Source organism: Agelaius phoeniceus, chromosome 13 (genome assembly GCF_051311805.1).
Source record: "Agelaius phoeniceus isolate bAgePho1 chromosome 13, bAgePho1.hap1, whole genome shotgun sequence".
Taxonomy (NCBI): Eukaryota; Metazoa; Chordata; class Aves; order Passeriformes; family Icteridae; genus Agelaius; species Agelaius phoeniceus.
In genome coordinates, this window is record NC_135277.1 from 11,677,645 (window position 1) to 11,703,446 (window position 25,802).

General features: G+C 37.4%; 1 protein-coding gene across 2 annotated transcripts; it reads left to right on the forward strand.

The window, feature by feature from the left end:
* The first annotated feature begins 1,761 nt into the window (after window positions 1-1,761).
* On the forward strand, window positions 1,762-24,673 carry CYP19A1 (cytochrome P450 family 19 subfamily A member 1). Of its 2 annotated transcripts, none has more exons than XM_054642105.2 (10): window positions 1,762-2,006; window positions 8,655-8,816; window positions 9,784-9,934; window positions 12,335-12,489; window positions 13,130-13,306; window positions 13,967-14,081; window positions 15,948-16,062; window positions 16,670-16,832; window positions 17,978-18,219; window positions 21,217-24,673. In XM_054642105.2, exons 2-10 carry the CDS (start codon window positions 8,672-8,674, stop codon window positions 21,481-21,483), a joined length of 1,530 nt encoding a protein of 509 aa, XP_054498080.1. In that variant the 5' UTR covers window positions 1,762-2,006; window positions 8,655-8,671; the 3' UTR covers window positions 21,484-24,673. The 2 variants fall into 2 exon arrangements, with proteins under 2 accessions (XP_054498080.1, XP_077041475.1); XM_077185360.1 differs by having other exon boundaries at window positions 1,766-2,006; window positions 8,650-8,816.
* Window positions 24,674-25,802: the final 1,129 nt, after the last annotated feature.

The following is a 25,802-nucleotide window of genomic DNA, read 5'->3' on the forward strand; positions in this document are numbered from 1 at the left end:
CCATCTGCTTCAGAACTGATCACTTACATTGGCCTGCCCACATTAACAATCTATAAGAAATACATCATGCAATGGACCAAAACCAGCCCCAAACCTCAGCTCCTCCAGAATGCAAATATACTTTAGTCTACAAGCAGTAAGAATATGCAGTTGGCTTTTAAAAGGAAAAAAAAACCCAACCAAAACAACAACAAAAACCAACCAAAAAACAACAACAAACCACAAGCTAATGCATCACTTTCCTCTAAACTTTCAGAAATGCCCAAAAGAAATTACAACCAGCTGTTGTGTCTTTTTGAAATAAAACAAAGTAATTTTAACACTTTCAGAATATCAGACACTATGCCACAGGTTGTAACCACTTTTGTGTCCATCTCTAAACACTGAACACAGTAGAACTGAAGTTCTGCCTGCTTTTGCTTGTAAACAAGTCTCTGCATAATAAATAGACATGGAAGGGTGTGTACACGTGGGAAAAGAAGAGTTCAGTTGTCTGATTGAAATTGTTTGTTTCTGCTTGTCTAATCTGAGTCTCTTCCACAGGGTTGCAGTAATGCCACAAGAATTTGTGCATTAATTCAGCCCTTATTCTCCCCAAACTGTCTGCATTATTTATTTATTTACTTTAAGAAAGGCTTCTCAAAAGAGATTTTCCATTCAAAAAAATTCTAGGTCTCTTTCATCCTTCCCTGAGTTAAAAAGATTCCATCACTGGAACTATTGTACAATACCCTTAAACACCTTCTGATCCAAGTGAGATCACAGTTCTTTAAGTGTAAGACCCCTTTCCCCATCAGATGAGCTTTCTTATTATAGGAATGCCAATGCTAAAGCTTTGAGTGAATTCAAAAGTAATTTTCTTTCTTCAAAAGAAGAAGAATAAAAACATTTTATGAGAATCTTTTACACTTGTGACCTGACAGTGGAAGACAGGGATGCCCAGTGTCTTACTGCCACAGGATATTACACAGCCTTGCTGGAAACAGAATTGAGTCATTGAATTTTCCCAACTAGAGACTACTAAGAAAAAAAGATGATTTTGACCTATTTCCCAAAACAGTCTGTTTGGACTCATGGGGTAAACTGACAGAAGAGGCAGTTGAGCCAGCCAAGGATTTCCCCATGCTGACATTGAGACAATTTGGATTTCTCTTGCTTCAAAGCAGCAACAGGCACAAGTTATTAGTCATCTTATTCATGTTGCTCCTCTATTAGCATCATCAACACCTTTTCCTATTGATCTTTGGACATTACTTTAATGGTTCCTGTAAACACATAATTCAGTTCTTCAAAACAATTGGCAGTTTGTTTGAGTTGCCCTAAACTACAGCAAAAAGGAGAAGAACCACAAAGCAGAGAAACCAGCCTTAGTTTGTACAATCATTCTGGGAGTTATCAAACCAGCTGGAGCAGAAAGCAAACAGCCCATACCAAAGTACATGGGACAGCAGTCAGTCCTCTGCAATGGCAGTGAAGGATTGTGTCCTACAGAATGTCTTTGACAACCCCATACATTCTTATTTTAGAATAAAACATTTGGACTTTCTTGCTGTTAGAAATCTAAAATACCTTTAGATACACATGGCAAAGAGTTCACCTAATTTCTGTAAGTTGTACCTCTGGTTAAATGACAAATCTGTTTCCTTATTCAGAGCCACTAAACACAAACTATAAACTTTGTTTAATTCTCTGTTTTACTCTCCAGTCACAATTCTAATCAGCACCAGGCATGTGTATCTCTGTCACTGGCTGTTTTGCAGCAGATACATTGAGCTGTAGAGGTAAAATTACAAAATTTTCTTTTCAAAGCAACAGCCCCTGAACTATTACAATAAACAAACTTCCATCTCCAAGCAACTGATCTCTTAGCAACAAGAAGCACCTGCATAAAAGATGCTACAGAGAGTGATCACCAGACAACCTATCCAGACCTGTGAGAGGAGCACATCAGGAGCCAGGACAGCACTCTCCACCAGCAAAAATCCACAAGTGACAAGAAGACACAGGTACATTTTCAATTCATATTCTAGCTTTTTTCTTCAAACTGTATGGGTAGGACATTAGATAAATGGGATTTATTTTTGTTTTGAGTGGGAAGTATGCCTTCTGGAGCTGCTTTGATCTGCTACTGTAATTATCTTTGTGTAAATTATATGCTGTCACTATCTAAACAGAGGGGTTTTTTAGTAGAAAATATGCAGGTCTTTGGCCAAATTCTTGGTAGTAAAACAACAGCAATATGCTATATATTTGTCAAGTATTCTATGAAGTTTCTTCTCTAAAAAACAGCACAGTGTTCTTGCAGAGTAGTTATCCTAAGAAAGTGTATTCACTTCGTGAATACACTCTCAAGCTGTTTACATTACATCAGAAAATATTAAATCATTTCAGTCTTTTATGGATGTGGACCCCATAGATTAAAAAACCAAACCTTTTCAGTGTTTCTGATTTAATACTTTTGACTCTCAAGTGGATTTTTTTCATGTGTACCAGACAAAGTTCTGGTGGAATACACAGCATGGGACAGGCACTGCCAGCTGCTGCTGCACAGCAATGTAGAATTAGTTGGGAAGTTGTGAATTTTGGACAAATTGATATTTCCAAGCATCATTGTCACAGCACGGAACAATGGATTGTAAGTGAGGTTTAAAAAAGTGAGATAAAAAAAGAGTGAGGGTAAAAATCAGGTAGAACAAGTCTTGAACTGACCCTGGGAACTTTTTCATTCAACCAAAGCTTGGTATATCTCAATTGGTGCTTGCTGTGGAAAGGTGCTGTCTTTCTTCTAGCTGCTATATCTCAGTTCATAATAATATCTGATAAATAAAGTCATTTGCAAAAAGAATGGTTTGAGAATTGTCATGCATTCTTTCTCAGTCTTTTTTTTTTTCAAACACACAGATAAACTTTCCTTCAGGATTAATTTACATACTTTGATAGAATACATGATACTTAAAGCCAGAGGAAAAAGTAAAAACTTTAATTAATATTTCTTAGAGAGTCATCCCTTCTGTGTCAACTAACTTTTTGCTTAGATTAATCAAGGTATTTGCCAGCAGTAAAAGTACAACAGCAGAAACATGACTATGGTAGAGAGAGCTGGTTTTTACTTGAGAAATTAGAACCAAAACACTTCCCCTGTAGTAATAGAAACCAACAGCAGCTATCTACAGAAAACCCCCTCAAACAGGTCTGCTTTGGCACAGCCACAACAAGGAGTCTGATCAAAAGCACTTCAGAGAGATTTCATTTGTCATCACCACTCATTTTCTGCTAAGTTTTGAGTTGATTAGACCTTGTGGTGCTGAAATGAAACTTTGAGGCTGGGATGAAGTAAATGATAATCCTGCCATCCTGCAGAGGTTTGCACCCCCCAGCTGGCTTTGCTGCCCTACAAGCACTGGCACCCATTCTGCTCAGGACATGGTTTGTTCACAGGAAACTCTGCTACCTTCTCATGTGGGTGATTTCATGGACATTGTGGTGGCTCACAGGCAACAAGACCTTTTGTGAAAAGTGCTAAAACTGACGAGATATTTTTCCAAATCACACCTCAACCACCATGTAAAGGCATAAAAAAGAGGCACTGCTCTTACAGCAGAACTCCATTAATATTCAAATGGAGTCCTACATTTATAGAAGATATTTGCAATGTATTTGTTTCCCTGGCAAAGGGTTTAGTGACCAGTTCATTTCCAGTCACATGCCAGGACTGGGGGGTGCTAAGAAAACTGATTGACCAAACTGGCTCCAGACAGTAGCAATGTCACCATCTACAACAGTGATTTTAAGTTTGCAGTTCCAAACTTCTCTGCACATTGGAACTCACTGGAGACCTTGAGCAGAAAGGGTGACAAGAAATTGAGTTGTGTGGATAAAGTTGTGGCCACCAGCAGCCCTGTAACAATGCAGCAGCATTTTACAAGTGCTATAAAAGGCAGTTGACAGAACTTAATCTCAGAGAAGCAGGCTCTGGGGATCCTATTCAGCTGTGAAACAAGGTAACCCTGTCAGAAGAACACTCACCAGAATTAAAAAATAAAATTCAATATAATAGCAGAGGCATCAAATGTAACAATCTTTCTTGTCGCATAGTACAGATGTTTTTTCAACACCACAAAATCACGGCTGTGTTCTGCATTTCTCTTTCCCTTGCCCTCTGACACAACTGTAGGCTCCTACCTTCTCATTTACTTGTCAAGAGCCCCTTTAGACTGCCAGGATGATCATTACTGAATTCCCACCTGCAAGCTTTGCTGAAAGCTGTCATCTCTTCCCCCTCTCTTCCTCCTCCTCCTCCTCCAACCTAAACAACAGATGAAGTTGTAAGTGCTATTTAGATTAGATTTCATAGTAATCAAGTGGTGCAGGATTAATCTACCAGGCTGTAATAATCATTCAACACTGCTAGAATACATTTCCATAGTAATTAGATGGGATAGACCTCTACAGCTACACAAATTCCAGCCCACTGACTCAAACTCTAGAGATGACTGAAAAAGGGGTTTATTCCCTCCTTTTCACATTTTACTATATTTATCTTTCTTTTGAGATGAAGAGAATTGAGTTAAAAGTAGAAAGTAGTCCTAAAGAAGGCAGAGTGCTGCAGAAGCAGAGTAATGAAAATATCTAAATTTAAAATGCCAGCTCTGCACATTGGGACTGCAAACCCACCTGTAACAAGAGATGTCTGACAGATGCAAAGGATCAGGTGACTAAAACACAGTGAGAAGTTATTAAGTGATAAAAATAATTAAGTAATAAAACAAATGAAAAGTAATTAAGAGAAAAGTATGGCAGATCAAAGACAAAAAAATGTCACAAGAGGAGTGCAATAAAAGAACCAATGAATTGTGATGGAAAACTCTCAGTGACATCCACATTGCATCCTGAGAGAATTAAAGAGTTAGAAGAGACCACAGAATGCAGGGTGACACTAAATAAATGTGCAGCCTGATGCTCACAGGGTAATTTACGTCTCACAAGGAATGGTGAGCACTCCCAAGTTTAAAAGAGTCTCCTGACGTGTTCTCAGCTTTAAACCCCACGGCTTTTCAAGGAAACAAGACAATCCCTCTATCAAGGATGTGGCATATGCTGTACCCCTGGTGATAAATATCCACTTCAAATCAATTAAACCTACTATTTTATTTTTCAGAGGTACTGTGCTCCTTCAGTCTATATCAACATTGGCCAAAATTGTGGTACAATGGGAGCAGATCTGTAAAACAAAATGGGGTTTGTATGAAATAAATCTGTTTATTTTCCTAAACTGTTTAAACCTAGAAAAGTTGCTTCAGATGCTGCTAATAACAGGTTACTAATATTTGGGAATTTTTAAGCAGCAGATTTTTTTCTCTCCTGACACAAGAACCACTCCAAAGGAAGCAACCCCAGGACACAAGAATGGCTCTTCAAGAGTTTTCAGGCATTTTTATGAACACCTTCTTAAAATTAAGAGAGATTTTCAGCTCCAATTCTATAATATGATTTTATGAATTTGCTCTTTTACTGAGAGAGTCATTAAGCATGAAGCTCTAACCAGAATAAGAGGTGTCAATACAGTTGTCATACAGATGTATGAGCTTTTTCTTTACTGTGGACCTTGCCATCATTCCTCACATTACCTTTAGCAAGAAAATGTTTGACAGATCCTAGAACATTCTCCTAGTGCTTTGTAGCCGAGACTCAGAAATGAGTGATCTCAAAGGCCCTCTGCTGGCAGCTGCTTTCCCAGGTGTTGAGATCTGTAATTGCTGCCAGGCCACACAGCCTGGGCACATCCACCTATTCTGCCCCAAAAAACCCTTTCCTATAGTAAGTCCCTTTTCCCCCACTGGATAGTGGGATTTTTAAAGTTTTGCCCCATAAATAACAATCCAAACCAACAAATCCCTCTGATCTCAACCAGCTGCAAGGAAAGGAAAAATTACTTATAGCAGATAAATGAGCAAGACTAGAGAAACCTTCCTTCATGCACAGTGGGCACTCTAACTCAGTTCCATTTCTAACTTTTTCAGGTGAGTACCCACTATCCAAATGGTTTGAGTTTTTATGAGGAGAGACTTCACTCATGGGCAGTTCTTAAAAGATGCAATGCATAAAAAGTGGGATAAGCAGTTGAGTGGAAATATCTTTAAGGTGAATTTTTCATGGCCCAGCTGGCTTTTGCAATGAAAAAAAAAGGTTAAAAATGCAAGTCCTGAAAGTGTGTTTCATTAATACTAATTGAAATGAAGCAAAGAACTCCCCAGTACAGGAAATGTCAACTGCTTAAGGTCTTGAGAAGCCACTTTGACTAAAGACTGTTTTAGATCAGGTCAAGAGTGTATAAAATGTTCAAACCAAATACTTTGCCTTTAATACTTTCATCTACATGACAGCACAATCCAGGACTTTAAAATTATAAATGTAACAGCAAGGTGTTGGACATGGAAAAAGAAAAAAATGCTTTTACTAAAAACTCTAAAATGATGAAGCTGGGGCAATCAAGAATCTAAAATCCAGTCCATTGCTATCTGTATATTTTGAAAAAACAGAAACCTGCCTGCATTCCACTGTCAAAACAATGATAAGCTTTAGCTGTGAGTATTTAAGAGCTGAACAAGATCAAAACTCAGGGTTCATTTTTAGAAGATAGAAGGGGGAGACTCATACTTGCAAAGTACACTGTGCAAACATATCAGGGCCTTCAACTCTACCAGGGCTCACCCTGCACATACAATATTCACACATCCACATTGGGAGGTATGAAATTGGTTTATTTCACAGCACCCAAATGCATAACCAGCTCCATACTTGTCTGCACAGGGAATGTGAGGCAGTGAAACTGCTCTGCACACACTAGAATGTCTTGGAAATGAGAAAAACCAATAAAACACAATGTACATCAGAGCCTATCTGTGGCAATGGAGTACAAACATGAAGTTTATGCAGATCCAGAAAGAAAGCCACATGAAAATGGAACTATACACCCCAAGTGTTTTTCCCCTCTATAATGCTATAAACCCATATTAGTGAAAGGGACAGAAGCTGATAAAATATTTATATATACACAGGCATGCTTTTGTTATGGTAAGTAGCAGTCAAGGAAACTCAAAGTAATAAATACCATGACATGATAAAAATGCCTGTGAGTACAAAGGCCTTCCTCACAACACACAAGCAATGGGACAGCTGGAGGTGTCCAGGGTGGGACCTGTCCCTGGGCACTCTCAGAAGGGCTGGGCTCCTCTCCTTTGCAACAGCAGGGATGTTTCTGCAAGGTCACCTAGCACATTGGTCACTTGGGATCATAAAAACCCCAGAAGCCTGGACACAAAACATACAAAAGAGAGCATTGCATGGACCTGCAAGGTTTAAAACTGCTGCTCACTGCCCTTCCCCATATTCCCTTCCTACACTCCATACATTTATACATTTCCTCCTTGACAATACACACCAGGATTCTCCCTATCTGGAAAGCATCTATCCCATTCTTGGCTTAGTTTAACATAATTATAGCACTGATGATCACTACAAAGCAAATTCTCCTTTTTTTCAGCTATGTGAAACCAAAGCACAACACAAGTAAGAAAGCACTTGCTGAAAGTAAACTGTATCTAAAAGCTTCCAGCTAAGTAAATATATCCTTCAACTTTGAAATATTGTTTCGGAAAGAAACAAACAAATCTCTCCTTAGTCTTTGCCAGAGCAGAATTAAGATGTTTTATTAATAAAATATTGTGCAGGTTCAAGCCAGTACCTTCCTCTGGTTAAATGAGTTCTCACTCACATTTCTTCTCACACATATTCTTTCCCAGGTACAATAACTTCTTATATTTTACTATTTAATTCAAAAACATGCAAAAAACCTTCTACTTAATCCTTCTATTTTCTTTATGCATAAGAGACCTGTTGGCTGTCCTTGGGTTTTTCTTTCCCATGCTGAATGCTGGTTACAGCCTGAGTAAAAATATAGCAACAGATAATCTATGACCCTGTTTGTTATGACATATATTACATTTTTCAAAGTATGTAACAGAAAAACCATAAAGAAATGCATTACATTATATTACATTATGTTACACTCAAAGGTTGGCAGTTAAAAAAAAGGCTATAATACTATGTCTCAGACAAAAAACTGTGGTTCTGGGGTACTTAATCTGTATCATTGAAAACTACCATAGTTATTCTAGAAATTCAGGAACTCTGGCACTACAGGCATGCAGGAAGGCAACAGCTAAATAAGACAGACAAAAGCTGGCAAGTAAACTCACTCAATGCTTCCACACGTGCTGAAAGTTTAATTTCTTGTGTTTTGGTTAGAGATGTGTAAGGAGTAAACCTCAGTGTTGGCCAGCAAAGTCGATATCAGAGATAAGAGGTCTGTCAGCCAAAATATCCAAAACTACGCCTCAACATCAAGGTCAGAAAACCTTTGTTATTCCCAAGCAAAAAAATGTGTCTGCTTCATGTCTCTTTTGACTTGTGATGAGGCTTGTCCCAGCAAGCACTCCAGGCAGTCCCCCTGGTTATAAAGCCATGTCCAGAGCTGATTTGCTCATTTGTAGGGACTGCAAAGGGGGTCAGAGGTACCGAGCAAAGCTGAACACATCTGAGCTTTGACAGCCTCTGCCTCTCTCCCCTCTTCTCTCTCTCTTTCTGAAGCAAAGCAGAAGCTCATTGAAAAATGGTCCTGGAGACCCTGAACCCAATGCACTACAACATCACCAGCCTGGTACCAGACACGATGCCTGTGGCCACCGTGCCCATACTCATCCTCATGTGCTTTCTCTTTCTCATATGGAATCATGAAGAGACTTCATCAATACCAGGTAAATTAGCTTTAGCTGCTGTGCCACATTAAAGTTTTCAGAGTAATTTTTGTTTGTTTCTCAAATTTAAGTGACAAAGTAATGCTGAATAATCATGGTAGGACAACAAAAATTATTATGGATCAGTTTAAGTAATACAGATTCTTAAAAATTCCTGATAAAGGAAATCAGGCTTATTCTAACTTCAGAACTTCCATAATAAATCATGGCTTGGCCATCTGACATTTTTTCTTCAGCTTTAATTTGTGTATGCTAGAAAAGTATAATACTATTTTACAGCTCAGGATTTTCAACTATTTCATACTGTTTTACAACTCCCATTTTCATGTGCATTATAACCTACTTTTTGGATGTTTTAAAGTTTAAGTCTCTCTAAACTACCTTTACTCTAAACAGTTATCTTAGAAGCTGTTCAGATTTTAGTAGGTTATCAATGTTTCTCTATCTTCAGCACTGAATACCCTCCAGAACAGAACATCGAATCTCCTTTCCCTTCTGGAACATTCTGGGGGCTTGTTTAGACATGAATGGCTCAGCTTATTTTCCACCAGATGCAACACCCTGCTGCATGGAGGAGAGCAGTGCACAGCCTCTCACAGGTGTTGGACAGGAATAACCCTAAACCAGTACAGTGACTCCTGGAAGAAATTCTGGGAAAAGACCAGAGAAGAGAATTTCTTCTTGCTAGGATGGAGCCATTGTCCCTCCAAAAGCAAGCAGCAGCTGGAAGCTGTACACAGCAGCAATGAATGTCCTTTGTTGTAGGTACCACTGAAACCACTACAGGCTTCTCAGACAGGGAGAAGTGCAGTTCCTGAGACAGTTTCAGAGCAGAAAAGTTTGTGTGAGCTGCCCAGCACAGGCTGTGACTGTCATGCCAAAAGCCTCCTTTCAAAGGGAGCTGCTCAGAGGTGTTTTCTTGTCTGTGAGCACTGCTGAGACCAAACCTCTCTTCCCTGTTTCTTAGGGCCAGGATACTGTATGGGAATTGGTCCCCTCATCTCTCATGGCAGATTTCTCTGGATGGGAGTAGGGAATGCCTGCAACTACTACAATAAGACATATGGAGAATTTGTGAGAGTTTGGATCGGCGGTGAAGAAACGTTTATAATTAGCAAGTAAATCCTTACTTTCTATACTTAATAACTTGAAAAGCTTTATATCTTTACAACCTCTTTGCTACTTTATTCTAAAGCAGAATTGAAGTTATTTTTTTCAAAAATTGTCCTAACAAAAGCCTATTACTTTCTGCTATTCACAGACCTTTTCTAATCTTGTGTCTGTTTAATGAAGTTTTGGTGAACTCCCCTAATATTTTTTTTATGGATAGGAAAGTACTATGGCTAAATCCTGGAAATAATTTACCATCTATTTTACTATTATTAAGATGATATTCAGTTTAGGGATCTAGGCTTACAGCAATATGTGATTAAGTCAAATTTTCATTTTCTGTGTTTTTAAATTTCTCCTTAAAGTGGAAGTAAATGCTTGATGGTTATGGCTCCAATTCAGTGATTTAACTAAGCAAATACAGCATTATAGTATTAGGAGTAATTCCACTCCAATTAATGGGATTATTCATAGGTTTCAATTATGCACAGTATTAAACATAATGCTGAACTTCAGCCTATCATTTTATTAGCTCCATTGGTTTCTTCTTAAATTGGAGTATTATAAGTCATGCCATGAAAAAGAAAAAAAAAGACTAGTAAAAGGTTTACCTCATGTAATTGATAAAGAATCAGAACCTTTTAAGTAACAATGTCAATCAATTAATACTTTCATTAAGCAAAAGCCTTTGAAAGAAGAGCAGCATAGAGAATAATCACAGAATTTGCCACATGGTGCAAGTCAGCTTCATCTCTATTTAAACCTCAGTAGGAAGAAATAATCATGACAAGAAAACTGTTCACGTTCCTATCCTACAGAGGTGTTATAAATATCAACTAAAGGAGTAAAATGTTCTGATAATTCTCTAAATGCTTTGAAAATCCTACCAACTCTTATAGCTGTCTTTGTGCTACCAATTCACCAGAAACAAACCAGGGGTGCTGCTAAGCAATGCCAGATTTACAGTCAATACATTGTTTCTTTTCAGACACTTCTTGCTTTAAATCATTGGCTATACCTAGAAAACGAGTATGTAACTTTTTTTAAAGCAAAAACATAGAATAAAGTTTTCAGTGGATTCTAAATTAACTGCAAAACTAAACATAACCTGGCTTCTGCAAAAGAAAAATCAATGTCTTTTTTCACCAATGACATCTGAACTTTTAGCATCAAATCTAATACTGAGGTACTAATGCTCAGAGAGATGCACTTGCAGTCTTGGTTACAACAGCTGATGTCTTTTGGAGGACTTCATTAAACAGTTTCATAAGGAAAACCTGCTTATGCAAGGTCACTTCACAAAACCCTGCCTTGAAACATTATGATGTGTCTCCTGCATAGAGACACGTGGGATGGGAGGAAGAAAACTGAGCCTGCTGCACCTTCTCCTTTGTGGGGAGCTGCCAGAATTCAACACCATCTTTTCATGTTCAGGGAAATGCAGATGTATACCCTGACAAGGGAAAAAACTTCAATGTTAACTTTACCCCCAGGTCATGCAAAACTAAGAAACCAAGGATATTTGTAGTCAATAGCAAAAGCCACATTTACATAAACTGACTGAAAAAATAAACTAAACCCACGTTACTAGTCTGGGGTTTGGCCCATAGACTATACTACACAGTAAAGAAAGAAGCATGTTGTTTCATTTCAAATCTTTGTTCTGATTTTCTTTCTTTGGTTGGATTCTCTTTGATCAGTGTTTCATCACATCCACATTTCTGAAATGCTGGCTCCCTCTAAAGGAAATTATATCTTAAAGCAAGAATGTTGTCTGCCAGCACCACCAAATTAATCTTGCTGACTGTAAATATAATTATGCATATCATGGATTTCCCTTATGTGTCTCTTTAAGAATATTTATTATTTATCCCACACATACCATTGTACTATCATAATGCATATTTAAGTGATGCATGTGTTTTTATGCTTTCAATATGTGTCTGAGAATGACCAAAGAGCTACAAAAGAATACATAGCATTGACTATACAACAGTAAAGCTGTAATTTAGTACACATCAAATATTTTACCTTATCCTCTGAAATATCCGACACTGGGCACTGCCTGAGTGTATCATATATATCTACACATTTCTATGTATACACACTACTCTGTTTAAAATCCTTCATTAACTATTTGCATTTTAACTGAAAAATAGTTTAAATCTGAACAGAACACCTTATTGCTTTAATATAAATTCTGAAAGCATTGATCAAATTTTTAATTATGTAAAAGATTTTTGATTATGTAAAGGGAACAACATTTCGTGCTAAGCATTGTACTTGCTGCTAAATTAAGAATGCGAGTCAGCACTGGGGAGCAACTCTAAAATGTCAGCATACAAATGCTGTATTTAGTCTATGAAACAGTTCTTTGATTGGGGGCTTTTTCCTCCTTCCTTCCCCAGATCCTCCAGTGTGTTCCATGTAATGAAGCACTGGCATTACGTGTCTCGGTTTGGGAGCAAGCTTGGATTGCAGTGCATTGGCATGTATGAAAATGGGATCATATTTAACAACAACCCAGCACACTGGAAAGAAATTCGACCCTTTTTCACCAAAGGTAACCAGTGTGCACTGACACCCTGCATCCCTGTGACTCACAAAGAGCCAGCCCTCCCTGAAATGCTGCTGTGTTTGTCTGACATCCATTGTGGAGGCCCTGGGGGGCATTCCCTACTCTAGGGAGACACAAGAAGCTCACCTTGAAAATCTGCTAGATCCCACTGGCTCCTTCCCCAGTTCCTATGTCTATTCCTATGTCCCTGAGCCACTCCTTCCCATTTCCCTGATTGTCCCTCACCTTTGCACTGCCCTGAGACCAGGGTCAGCCCCCAGGCCCCTGGGGAGCATAAGGGAGACCCTCTGTGTGTAGGGGTGGGGGCTTGAACATCTCACCTCGCAGCTGAACAAAACATCTGTGGATATTATGCAAAGACCCTTTCTGCTTCCTTACTCTGTACCATACTAGCAAAGACCCTTGTTCCTTCCTTACCCTGGACTATACTAGCAGCTGTTCAGGCTGCTACAACCCATCCCTGTGCTCTCCTTTCAAAGAAAGGTAAACCAGTGAAGCTCCAGAAAGGTTTCACACCAGCCACTGACACAATTTGCAATTTATCAACACTGCTATCATCACTTGAGGCATTATAAAGAAGGTACAAAAACTAACCAACCTTTTGTGTTCTGCACAAATGTCCCAGCTCTGTCTGGCCCCGGGCTGGTGCGGATGATCGCGATCTGCGTGGAGTCAACCATCGAGCACCTGGAGCAGCTGCAGGAGGAAACCACGGAGCTGGGCAACATCAATGTGCTCAACCTCATGAGGAGGATCATGCTCGACACTTCCAACAAGCTCTTCCTTGGGGTCCCTCTGGATGGTACTGACAGCTTCAGTTTTGGGCCTTAGGATGGGTCTGAAATGCATATCCAAGGAAAATTCATTGACACCACTCAGCTGTCTCAAAATAACAGAGCAAGAACAGACCCTTGTAGTACCACATAATTAACTGAAATTGATTTATTACCATCTTAGTTACAAGAGAGTTTTATATGACCAAAAATATGCATTAGCTTGTCACCCACCTTAATGAATTGGAGCATTTAAAGAGATTTTTATGCACCAATTTGGTACAGCTCCAATATTAAATTATATTCATGCAAGAATCTGAAATCTTTCTACCAAACTAAATGATTGCTCTGAAAAGTTCACCAAAAAAATTATGTTCTCTACAGTTTCTTCAGCCTATAACAGAAATAATATTATCAGAATGTCTAAATTGCCCATTTCAGTGCTCTGCAATAGCTCTGCTTCTGCTGTCCTGTGGCAGACTCTTCAGTCTGGCTGACACACCCCTGTGTTCTTGTAGCAAGGTACCAAGAGTTTCTGCAAAGATCTAGACCTTTTTTACAGTGTGCTTCAAATGTTATCTACCAATTGCTTATCAGATTCCCAGGAACTTAGGGAACCCAACCTTATTAATTTTCTGAAGGATTTATCTTACTTGACTAATGACCTTTTTTTTAACATTTCTTTTCAGAAAATGCCATTGTGCTTAAGATTCAAAACTACTTTGATGCTTGGCAAGCACTTCTATTAAAGCCTGACATATTTTTTAAGATTTCTTGGCTGTGCAAGAAGTACAAAGACGCAGTGTGAGTATCAACCCTTCTACAGAGTGATTGCATAAGAGTCTTTCTTTCTTTTTATGAAGAAGCATTTCCCTTGATGGGAAATCAAGGGAAATGAATCAGATCTTTCCTCTGCCTTTAAGAAACTAAATTGTGACACTTGCAAAGGTGACTGCTGGGGTCCCCTGTCCACAGAGCCAAGACAGAACCAGGTTTGTCACTGGTGGTACAAGAAGCTGAATTCTGGGACCAGTTTAAAGCTTTGTCTATCCAGACCAAATTTATTCACCAAAACACCAGTTCATGCACACTCAAATGTGAAACTAAACTTTGGTTCAGAGGAGGAAAAGCCACTGTATGGATGAAGTGATATTTGCTGTCCAGTTGAGGACAATCAGAATAGGTTGCAGCTCATCCAAACAAGGAAACCCATCTGTATGCACGGCACAGCCCCCAAGGGGTTAACCCTTGAGCAGTTTCTGGTTATTGGATTTCTCAACATGCATTTTTGAGTCAAACACTCATTTATGAGTTAAACTTGGTGCTCAGTGTGATAATCCATCTCAAGGTTGAGGGTTTTTTCCCTAAATAAGGAACAAATATATTTTGCCATTTTCCTCTTTGCAAAAACACAAAATGCCTCTTCCAGCTTTGTGGTCTTGTTTTCTGTCTCCTGCCAAAAAAGAGCTGGCTTTGAAAAGAACTGGCAGTCACTTTTTTTCATTTTGGATTTGTTTTCCATCTAGTAAGTGAAATTGCTCCTTAGGAAGGACATGTAATAAATTGCTTTGATAGTGCTACGTAACATAAGGGCTTTAAGGAGAAGATCAGATTCACCCAAGCTAATTGACAGCTCTTGAGCACTGGACACAAGATTCACCTTCTCTAATATTTGCTTGCTAGTTTTATTATGGCACTGATTACTGCTTTATCCTGTGATGCTGATAATAAACTATTATGGCCCAGTTATTACCAGAAAGCCCCTGCAAGCAAATATTGATATTTCAAAAGCAGTCCCATAAAAAAAGAACTTATTAATAAATTTTTATTGCAAAGAAAAAAAAATAAAGATTTCTGGATTTAAGACAATGCAAAGAACCACCACAGGATATGAGGACTTGTAATATTCTTCTGATAAACTTTTCAAAAAGGACTACTATTTCTAATACATAAAATATTTATAAATACCGAGATCTTTATGGGGATTGACGTTCTAAATATATTTACCCTACGAACACAAATTATCTATCTCAACACTAACAAACCCACATTTGAAAAGCCTCAAGATTTCATTCAAAATCTTTCCAGAATACTTTTTTTAAAGAATTGCCTTTGAATCCATAATTAATTGAAAATTCCCCCAAAATTTATAACAAGTTTTGAACTTTGTTTTTCCACCACTGGAACACAAACTGTTGACACAGTATTAGTATTTAAACATGAAAAGTTTATATAAACTCTACTCCAGGATACAATTCTTCTAATACTTGTCTACATTTTTCTAAAAATTACCCCTTATGTTCTCTAAATTCATTTTACTTAGTGATAAAACACAATATAAAATACAAGGAAATAAAATACTTCTTTGGAAATGGTAATATATCTTTAAAACCTTTATTCATTAATAGTGTATATAGACACCTTTTCCTCCTTTTCAGTCTATTCTCTAAAGAGATTAAGATTTCATTCCAGACTGACAAGCAATTACCTAAGAATAATAAGAAAATACACCTTGCCTCAGTTTTACTACTTTTGCAGAGAACCATATAAGTATTCTTAGGAATACTTAATTTCTGCCATCCTGAGATGCTTTTCTTGATATATCTCTGTATTTCTAGTCATACCCTGGTGCAGATATTTATCAATATGTTGGATTTCATCTGTTTTCAGCAAGGATCTTAAAGGAGCAATGGAAACTTTAATAGAACAGAAACGACAAAAGCTTTCCACTGTGGAAAAGTTGGATGAACACATGGATTTTGCATCCCAGTTGATTTTTGCACAGGTATTGGGAATTTACTGGAAATATGACTAGGTTTGGTTTTTCTGACATTCTCCTGAACACAGGCTTTGCAATTTAATCTTCATATGCCTCTCTAAAAGTCAGATCATCATAAAAGGATGCTGAGTTGGTGCTGTGGAATCCCTAAGAGTTACTCAAACAGGGATACTTGTATATCAGGATCAGATGCTTGCCATATTTATTTCATAGCTTAAACAACATCCCTAAAACTCTTGCATCTATCCCTGAATGTCCTTCAGTCTTTCCCTAACCACTGTGTATTATTTCAGGTATTGCTTTTTGTTTGCAAAGGTTTCAAATGCTATATAATTCCTATTTTGTATAATCCCTGACAGCTCACAAACTCAGTGAGGAAATGCAATAAACTAAAAAGAATCTGAGCTTAGAACACACATTTCTGCTTTTCTGCAGAACACCACCCACCCCCCAGAACATGAGCTTTCTGTCATTCTCTGAAAGACAAAACAGAAATGCTATTTAGTGTAAGATAGACTGTCCAGAAATTGTGCAGTCTGTAAGACCTTTGTTGGCATCAGAGGTCAGCAATCAATACTTTCTCCAAAATTTCCTTTTTATTTTTATTTTCCAGAACAGAGGGGATCTGACTGCTGAGAATGTGAACCAGTGTGTGCTGGAGATGATGATTGCTGCTCCTGACACTCTGTCTGTGACTCTCTTCTTTATGCTAATCCTGATTGCAGAGCACCCCACAGTGGAAGAGGAGATGATGAGAGAAATTGAAACTGTTGTGGGTAAGGACGAGCTGCAAAGTCAGTGATGTGGGAATATAATTTTGCTTCAGCAGTGATCTAATTTAATTTATCTAAACCTGAAAATTTTAAGCATTTCCTCCCAAAAGAAGTGTTTGCTGTAAAACATATGAACTACTATTGTCGGTAAAAATTATATTAAAGAGCAAATTAAAAAATGTGAGAAATTTATAAAATAAAATAGGAATAATCAGAATTGATTATATATTAGAAATAATGTGGTATATTCTCTCCTCAGCAACCACAGAGCATTCACCTCAAGTTTAATTGAAATTATTTTCCTGTTACCCTGAAATAGCAAAAGAGGGCACTTGTTTCAAATAATTCTAATCATCAGTATTTTTCTGTGCTAAAATACAGAATTTCTCTAAGTTTCATTATAACTCTAGAAGGAAAAGACTAGACAAAATTAAAATTATATTCTGCTGTCATCCATTTTGATCTCAAATTGGCCTCCTCTAAGTACTAATTACTAACTATTCAAAACACAATCAAGATATTCCAAATTTGTATTCTTCCCCTTCTCTAGCCTTCATTCAAAGCCTAACACTGAACCAATATAGAAACTAATTTCATCCACACTTATTTAAGATTACTTCTGGTCTGTTAAACACCAGAAAATGTATCACAAGTCTTTTACTCTTTTTCTAAGGTACTTTTAATGATCCTTATTGTACTGTCCTCATGAGAGTACTCACTCACTCACTTTCCCTGCTTCTTTCTGAAGCCTTACCCTCTAAGGTAAGGCTCCACCACACGGTGAAAGTTTAACAGAATTAGCTCCAGACTATCCCAGGTTCTGTTTGCTGTTAGCTCCTGGAAGATTTATTTGTTGTTCCTTGTTGCTCTCTCATGTAAAAGCCGGGGAAAGACTCCCAGAGTTTTGTTGGTGACAAGAACAAAGAGTGAGAAGAAGATGATAAGATTGTTAATTAATAAACTAGGATGTATGCTAATGAACAATATACCAGATTTCCTCAATAAGTAAGGCCACACAAAACTCCTTAGAAGCTATTGGATCCTTCCTACAACTTCAGAACCCAAGAATCCTCCCAAAAAGTTCTGATATTTGTACAATGTAAATTCCTAACCAACTAATCCCTTCACCATCTGCTTTATTCCACAAGGCAACAGAGACATCCAAAGCGATGACATGCCAAACTTGAAAACTGTGGAGAATTTTATTTATGAGAGCATGAGATACCAGCCAGTGGTGGACCTGATCATGAGGAAAGCGCTACAGGACGATGTCATTGATGGCTACCCCGTGAAAAAGGGCACAAACATCATCCTCAACATCGGCCGCATGCACAAACTCGAATTCTTCCCAAAGCCAAACGAGTTCTCTCTTGAAAATTTTGAGAAAAATGTAAGTTCTCCATCTTGTTTCTTACAGAAATTTGGGTTTTATTTATTGCTAATGTCTCTTCCTCTTACTTTGCTCAAGAACTTAGTGACCATAAGACTATTTTCCCTTTGTCTAAGTGCCCAGTTAGCCATACAACCTGCTGATTACTGTTGTTATTATTATTATTAGAGCTGGGCAGATATTTTCCTGTCAAGCTGCCTTTTAAATAAAAAATTAATTATAATCTAGAGAACAGTTTTTTCAGACATAATAGTTTTGATTCGAAAATCTGATTAAATTTGTCAGACACACACAGTTACCATTATTTCCCCTGACACTGGACAAGATAAAGAGGCTTTATGGAGCTAGAGCCAGGCCAGCAGCCCACACAGAGCTGAGCATTCTCTGGAGAGGTGGAGCAGTGCAGTAACTTCTGAGAGACTGGGGATCTAGTGCCTTTATTCTTTTTTTTCTTTTTAAATTAACAATATTTTATAGACCATAATGAAAATGTTAAGTTTTAACTAACTCAATATTGCAGATGTTGAGTAATTAAGTTTCTGTTCAGCTCTGAATTTCAAATGAAGTTATGTTCTAACTACCAGGAGAACTATAATCAAAAGCAATATGTGAATATTTTTTCTTCTTGTAATCCCCGACTGGTTCAAATCATCCTTCAGATTATTTACTCAGACCTCTGCTCTGATGATTACTGATTAAACAATTGGTTTTGTGAAGCTGTATTTGTTCAGTAATAATAACCTGGAGAGATTAAAACTGCACTGATATATTAGCAGCTGCACACATGAACACCGACAGGAACAACTTCAGCTTTAAAGAAAGAACAGAATATTTTGATACACCAAAAATGGACTCACCAGTAAAAACACCTGAAGCAACAACTAAGAAAGAAAAAAAAAAGTGTTTAAGCCAGAACAAAACTTTAAGTTTTACCTATTTCTTACCAAAAAAGCTAAGGGTATCAAATATGACACACACAAAAAATGAGTATTAATCCACCTGATTAATATTTCTCAACTGCTGAGCAAATCCTGCACACAGCATTAAAAACAACACCTCAAAAAAAAGTTTTTGTAGAAAATTCAAGAAGAGTAAGTGACGAAGTTTATCAAAATTACAATTCCCTGTGAATAGAATCCATTTTGCCACCCATTATTTACATTCCAAGTATTTCTACCAAAAATTGATATCTTGCTTAATTTACGAGCACATTTTGCTACTAAAAATATTTCCCCTTGACCAAATATTTAACCACACATTTTCTATCTGACTTGATGCATTCTGTTTGCCACATAATTATTCTGGCAGGCACAATTTCCCTCCAGTTCTCTAAGTGAATAGCAATCCACAGCATTATTTATGATAAGATGCCATTGTTAGAATCTAAACATTTTTCCATTTTCACAGGCTGTGCATTTGCCATTGTGCTGCACTGCCAGCTGCTGTACTTGCTCTGTGTTATAAACACTTGTATTTATCTATAATTTTTCCAAAAGCATGGCTCAGTTTATTTAAAAAAAAAAAAAGTTAAACTGAACACTGAAAATAAGAAAAAACAGTACACTTTTTTCCAGATGATTTGATAGAAATAAATGGTTTCTACTCTATTCTTATTAAATAGGAAATCAGAACATGGTTAATACCTGACTTTTTAAAAAAGAAGTTACACAGATGAAGAAAAGTAATTTCTTTATAACCAGACTTTCTTTTTAACTGATCCACTCAATGGTAATAAAAGTAGCAGAAACTAGCTGTTGGTTCTTCAGAAGTCCTGAGAATCCTGCATTTCATATTTCAGCTGACAGGACAGAAGACAATTTTATGTGTTATCTTTCTATTAAATATAAAAAATTTTAACATTTAATTTTATGACAAATTAGTTCTCAGAAATAGTAGCTTTATAATTACAAATGGAGCAGGCATATGGCTCAGTGATTATCTTTAGACAAGGCAGCAGCCTGTATTTCAGATATTTATAAGCTTTATAATGAACAATTTCTGAAGAACTTTTTAATGAACTTTAATGCATTTGAAGAGCAGAGGCTTCACTCCATTTCACAGCTTGTGGTGAAATCCCTGTAGTTCCCAGGACAAACAGACAAACACATGAGCAGAATTGTTTAACTGTACAATCCCTGCTACCTCTGAATTTCCAAGGGCTCATCCACACTTCTGTCAGTGCCTGTAGCTGGGCCTGGGATTTCCAGTATGAAATGAGAAATTGCTCTTAAAATTTTATTTCCACAGCTTTTTCAGAATATATCTGTGGGAATACATAAAATCAGAGGGTTTTGGGAAAGCTGCAAAAGGCAGGGTTTAGAGACAGCAGAACTGTGATTAGAGCTAAGCAGTAGCCATAAGATTGGTCAGCAGAAAAATTATGTAAGAAGCAGAAAAGTAAGGACAAATAGAACAATGGTCTGTGTATTAAGGCTGGTCTAGAATAACTCCCTAAGCTGCAGAAAAGTACATCTAGCAAGATATGAGGAAGTTCTAAGCTTAGTAATGGAGCTCTGTGCATTGTGTTTTAAGGCTTACAAGCAGGTATTGTATTTGAAATAAGCAAGCATTGTTTTAACTGAAGGTATGTGTGCTTATAGTGATTGGATAGAACTACCGTCAATGTGCTTTTGCTTTGTGTGATTGGTCAAAAAACTTTTAAACTGGGATGTGAGCTGCTGGCATCTTCCCATTGTCATAACCATGCAATGAGACCGATGCTGGAAAATAAAACAGCTCAAGGTGCATTCCCAGCAGTCCCGTCCCATTTGTGATTCGTACATAGCCCTGGCAATAATATTGAATGGCAATAATATTGAATGGCAATAATATTGAATGGCAATAATATTGAATGGCAATAATATTGACTGGCAATAATATTGACTGGCAATAATATCGACTGGCAATAATATTGACTGGCAATTTCCATCACTGTTTTCACTGACCTTACGGAGAAGAATCTGTCTCTGAGTTTATTGCTCACATTGCTCTCCGCAGGTTCCTTCCCGCTATTTCCAGCCCTTCGGGTTCGGCCCCCGGAGCTGTGTGGGGAAGTTCATTGCCATGGTCATGATGAAGGCAATCCTAGTGACTCTCCTGAGGCGCTGCAGAGTGCAGACAGTGAAAGGAAGAGGCCTGAACAACATCCAGAAAAACAATGACTTATCCATGCACCCCATAGAGAGGCAGCCTCTGCTGGAGATGGTTTTCACACCCAGAAGAAATGCGGACGAGAGTCAGGGTGATAGAATGGATCAGCACTAAAGTTACAGGATTTTCTCAACCTCCAAGAAATAGTCATCATTCCTAGTTAAGTACAGAAAGTAAAATGTTTTGTTGCCCCTAAATGACTTCAGGTGACACCTTGTTCCGCCTGTACAGCAGAACCAAAGGCCAGAATTGGAAAGACTAAAAGTACAGGAAAGTTCTGTTGTAGATGAAGCCATGCTATACAATTCCTGATTATTTTTTAAAACATAGAGTTCAGACAAAAGTTATGCCTTCCCTTTCAAACACTGCCAGTTCAGAGGTTTGAGGGTCAACAAACCAACATACCTGATGTGTGCTTAATTCCCTTTGCCCCCACCTCCCTGAAGCTGGACCTAGCAATATTTGACCACAATTATCTGTTTTCAAAACAGCTGAATGAATAATATTAGTTCATTTCAAGACTAAGAAACTATTTAAAGTATTCAAGATGTCTATAAGTTGTAAAAAAAAAAAAATGAACAAGTCATTCAAACATTTTTTCTTTACCATGTTTTGCTGTCCTGTTAAACAGATACCAAAGATTTACAGTGTCACACAGATTTTACCAATAGCAGTAATTTGCAGAGTAGTATGTAATAATGATAGTTGAGGTAACTATTCTATATTTTTAAAACCCAATTTCCCGCTGCAGGGGACCTGTAAACATCTTAATGAAGGCCAGGTGAGAATGAGCTGATGAGCACCAAACATTGCCACCAGCACTACATGGGTGGGTGACTTTCAGCCCCACCTCCTCACCTGACTGAATGCAGAAATTTCCCACCTCCCCTCAGCTTGAGTGAAGAAGGTCAAATTCCCTTTAAGCTGCCTAAGGTGTGCCAAATCATTTTTTGACCTGGTTTTAGTTGCTCAATTCCACTTCAGAGAGTAAGATTTGGAGTTGTTGCCCACGTTCCCACACCACAGTAGGAGACAATGTCCCTTCCTCATGATCCAAACAACTCCTGGTGCTCCTTCTGCAAGAGCTCTGGGCTGTGTCCTGCTCTCCAGCATCTTGCTCCATGCCCACTGATGTACAAAGGTTCTGAGCTTATAAAGATAAACACTTTCACAAGAGGCAGATTTCACTGGGTAAGTGCCCAGAGTTTGGTAGTGACAAAGGAGAGAAGTTCTGAACTATCAAGCAGATTTCTAGGAAATGCTTTTCAAGGTGTTTTGCATACACAGGTTTTTATTTTAACTATAAACCAGGCTGGGGTTTATATTTAATCCTTAACAGGAAAAAGGGACAATTACTCAACCTTTCTGTTCAGAATTGACCCATCTTGAAATCTGTACAGTCTGGACATTGATGTCTTTACTAGCCTAATGAGGAGTTGCCAGCTTGGTCAAGAAGAAAAAGATCTTCCTGGCTAAATGACAACATTCCTTGACAGAGACTTTCCAGTTTCATGAAGCTTGAGTTTTCATACTGTGTAACACAAAGAAAGAGATTTTCCAGATAAAGTGCCTTGATAAAGACATCCAACCAATGTACAATAGGCTTTATATTAACCTTTTCCTTCCAAGTCCTTTCAACTATAATAGAAGGCGAGAAAAAAAAAGGGAAAAAAAGAGAAAAATTGTGTCTTTACTTTGAAAATATAAATAAAATTTATTAATTAATCTATTCCTTCAGACCACTGATCTCAGGCAAAAGTCCAGAAGGAAAAGGTCTATCCAGTAGCACAGAAGAACTGCAGAGACCCAACAAATAATTATGTGCCCCACCCAAAGGTAATGAATTAGACTGGGAATGGTGATAAAGAAGAGGAGCTGCCTATTTAGGGTAATTCTCAAAACGACATATGAATTTTCTACAGTAATTTTAAAAAAATCAAACTTGAAAGCATTTATTGAAGAATTTATTGCAGCTAGGTTACTTTTAAAACTTTCTCCATAACTTTTGCATTATACCAAAAATTACAACAGCAAAGTGCAATCCTGTACCACCTGTACATACAGACAAAACTGGGCAGTTGAAGACACAAATAAATAGGATATAATGGTAAGACTCAATGGTCTTTTCCAAATTCAAAGGTTCTATGTTTTCTAGGACTTCTATTTTTTAGGTCATGAAGTGCCACAGTGGTATGAATCTGTGGAATATCTAATGTGACCTCTGTTTGTGCATCCTTTGTACCCTTTAAACTAGGAAATTGATAAAGCAGTTGGAAGAAGAAAAAAAAACACAACCATGTTTAAAACATTTTTCCTCTTTCTACATCTTAAAACACTTCAGGGTACTTTAGTGGGCATGCATTTCTTATTTGCCTAAGAACTCTGAAAAGAAATCCACTGAAACTTTTTTCTTGGGAATAAACTACTATTTTATACACAGGATACATATCTTTGCTTATTCCACACGCAAAACCAATTTTGTAGTGATAATTTACTGTCTGATTTTCCCACCTCACAATTATAGGCCTCCTCCAAGCAAAACTTTTCACAAGCTTGAAATTAATAAATTATCATTCAAATTTTGAAGTAATTTTATGAAATCAAATAGATGAAAAATGCATGCTGCTCTGATTTCTTGAATGGATTCTATATTGTTGAATTTGTAGGCAGGAACTTCAGAAAAATGATTACCATAATTATTCTGGGGACAAAATAAAGCAGAATCATTTTTTACTTGTTGTCAGCAAGACAACAGAGTTATTTCCCATTGTGTCCTGTATGTTTTGAACATAGCATTTCTGGTCCTCTTGTTTCTACAGGATTTAGTTTGGTCCCCATTTGGGCAGCAGAGCTGTAATTAATCTGAGCTCTCAGCTCATCTGAGTCCTGCTCCCCCTGACTTCATTAGGGCTGCTCCTCAGTGGTCTGTTTGCATGAATATTTGCACTGCCAGCTCCATTCCCCCATCCCATAATCCCACACCTGCTTGAGAGCTGCAGCTGGGGCAGCAGAGTTCCACAACTTGCCATGTGGGTATGAACAGATTCTACCTTTCACTGTACAGAACAGAGCTCTGGGTTTAAACAGTGTTTTACCACCAGGTACTGCACAAATTCCAGTGGCTTTTTAAACCACATCAAGTCCACAGTCATGACATGACTGCTCCATTAATGTTCAATGCATTACACACAACAAACTCAGCTGTGTTTTATACTTCACTGTGATCATGGGCTGCTCACAGCACATGGATGTGGATGTTGTCAGCAAATAAAATAAACATCAAATAAAAGTTGTATGTAAAAGAGTTTAAAGTCATGTTTCATCATGTTTTCCCAATCTGAGAATCACAGATTGTATTAAAATGCATGAGTGTGTCTGCATGCATGAACAGATCAATGTATTAGATACAAGGATGAAATCTACAATGTTCTAAAATCGAAATTCTCACTGATTTTAGAGACTATATTATTGCCAAGATATTTTTCATGTAGTAAGAAAGCATAATTAAAAGAATTTAAACTGATACAAGACTACTTTCCTAGGAATGCACTTTTTCAAAGCTTTAAAAGAAGGGAGAAGAGGTAGGTTTTGGTGGTTCTTTAGATAGCAGGTATTTGTGAATATAACCAAAAAATTCGCTTAATGATTCAAATAAAGGACTCCGCTATCAGGGAGAAAAGTATCTGAAGTAATTAAAAAATGTAACAAATAAAATAATTGACCATGCAGTTGAAAGTAAAAAATTTAATCTCATTTTCTACTCATAAAAAGACAGCACGACAAATTCAATTTGTATCCAATGCCTAATTTTTTTCACACAAATTAAAAGCTTTCAGAATGATAAACATCTGGCTGAGTGACAGGGAACTGGAAGGTAGTAAATGGCACACTAAAAAACAAAATTTAAAAGACCACAAAACTCTAACATAGCTGCAAATAGATTTTTCAGACAGTGACCTGATATTGAAAATATTTATCCTAGACTTTCACAAGCTGTATTAGTAATTTTTAAACAATAATAAACTTTCATTTTATAAATTTTCATTTTATAAATTGTTCACTTTCTGTACAATACAATCCAATGGTACAGCCTCAATTAATATCCTATTAAATTCAATTCTAACCTCAAAAGAAAATTCTACTTGACAGTTTCCAGTAGAAAGGAATGCAGTACTGTTTGATAGAGGAAAATAGTTCAGAACTTAAGCCAAACCTGCTTGAAGTAAATTCTTTTGTCATTTAAAACTGGAATTTGCACCTGACATACAATTTTAATCAGGCTTTAAGAGGTTAAGAACCTTAAGTGATGTTGTTTTGAGTCCTACCTACTGTTATTGTAAGACTTGAAACTGATGATCTCAATTTACAAAGTGCTGGGTTTGCATGCTGTGATAATTGCGGTTATCACAGTTGCGATAATTGTGCCTTTTTCC